Raw genomic sequence first — 1,256 nt, 5'->3', positions numbered from 1 at the left:
TACTTTATAGGGTCTAAGGTGTCTCCTTCACTGCGTTGCAAACTTCTGACTGAAATTATAATACCCTTTGCTCTGCAAGGGTATAAATATGGAAAATTAATAGAAAAGTCGTCAATGCTTCGATGTTGTTTAGCCTTTGTGTATTCTGTTCGAAATATTTGATGACTGCAAGGGTATATAAGCTTCGGCTTGCCGATGCTTGCTTCCTTTCTTGTTGTGTTATTTATACTCGCCATTTTCGACTGACGTCACTGCATGAGGATGTATCTCCACCCAAGTCGGGTTCATAAGCTGGATTCACGATTCCCACGATGGGCTCGACAACAAAACTATTGTTTTTGTGTTTGAGGGCGTATCCTATGGATCGTTTTGCCATATTAGTTTTATCTTGGTCTCCTTGCAGCATTATTCTATATATTATTTTTGTTGTGATCACCACACGATCGATTTGAGAGTGTAACCGATTTCGGCTGATTTTCAAATAATTTGGGCATTTTGCATTTAATTGATTCGATTTATCTATCGTCGGCGATCAGTGGGGCGTAAAGCAAGCCAAGGGTGACACCTTTGTGGGAGTGCCCACAGATAGTATGCATAGTAAAATATGAGCCGAGTTCAGTGAATGATTATATAAAGCTAGGAACGCTTAGTTGGATTATCTTTAACAAAATGAAGAAAATAAATAAATTCAAAGAAAATAATCAAATAAAAATTGTTTACTGAGAGTTCTAAACCGAAAATATAATGAGGATGAACCCCAAGTTCACGTGATTATCACAAACAATAATAAGAAATAACTTAAATCAAACAAGAAAGGAAGCTAGCTTCGGCAAGCTGAAGCTTATATACCCTTGCAGTCATCAAATATTTCGAACAGAATACACAAAGGCTAAACAACATCGAAGCTAAGACGATTTTTGTGTTCATTTTCCATATTTTCGACTATAGGTCATATGGGAGCTATATGATATAGTTATTCGATTTTGATCAAATTTAATTTGTAACTCAAGAGTTGTTAGAAAACTTTATATTCCAAAAATCATGCTTATCTAATAAAAACAATGATGTTATCATTATATTTCCATTATTTCTATATAGATTTTTCGATCTTTCCTATGGTAGCTATAAGATATAGCGGTCCGATTTTTATGAAACTTTTTTGTCAATATTAGGGTTGTTAAAAAACTTGATATTTAAAAAATCATGCTCGTGGGATACAAAAAAAAAAAGATGTTATCAATTTATTTCCATTAATT

The 1,256-nt window shown here is 33.8% G+C and overlaps 1 protein-coding gene across 1 annotated transcript; it reads right to left on the bottom strand.

The window, feature by feature from the left end:
• Positions 1 to 223: 223 nt before the first annotated feature.
• LOC122320128 lies at positions 224 to 406 on the bottom strand. Its single transcript, XM_043208336.1, has one exon. It carries the CDS (start codon positions 404 to 406, stop codon positions 224 to 226), a length of 183 nt encoding a protein of 60 aa, XP_043064271.1.
• Positions 407 to 1,256: the final 850 nt, after the last annotated feature.

This window comes from Drosophila ficusphila, unplaced genomic scaffold (assembly GCF_018152265.1).
Source record: "Drosophila ficusphila isolate 14025-0441.05 unplaced genomic scaffold, ASM1815226v1 contig_414, whole genome shotgun sequence".
NCBI classification, from domain to species: Eukaryota; Metazoa; Arthropoda; class Insecta; order Diptera; family Drosophilidae; genus Drosophila; species Drosophila ficusphila.
Note: the sequence above shows the minus strand (reverse complement) of the source record. Positions and strands in the feature narration are given on the sequence as shown.

Excerpts from the sequence above, each read along its gene's own strand:
- LOC122320128 (XM_043208336.1), bottom strand. The coding sequence starts at position 406 with ATGCTGCAAGGAGACCAAGATAAAACTAATATGGCAAAACGATCCATA.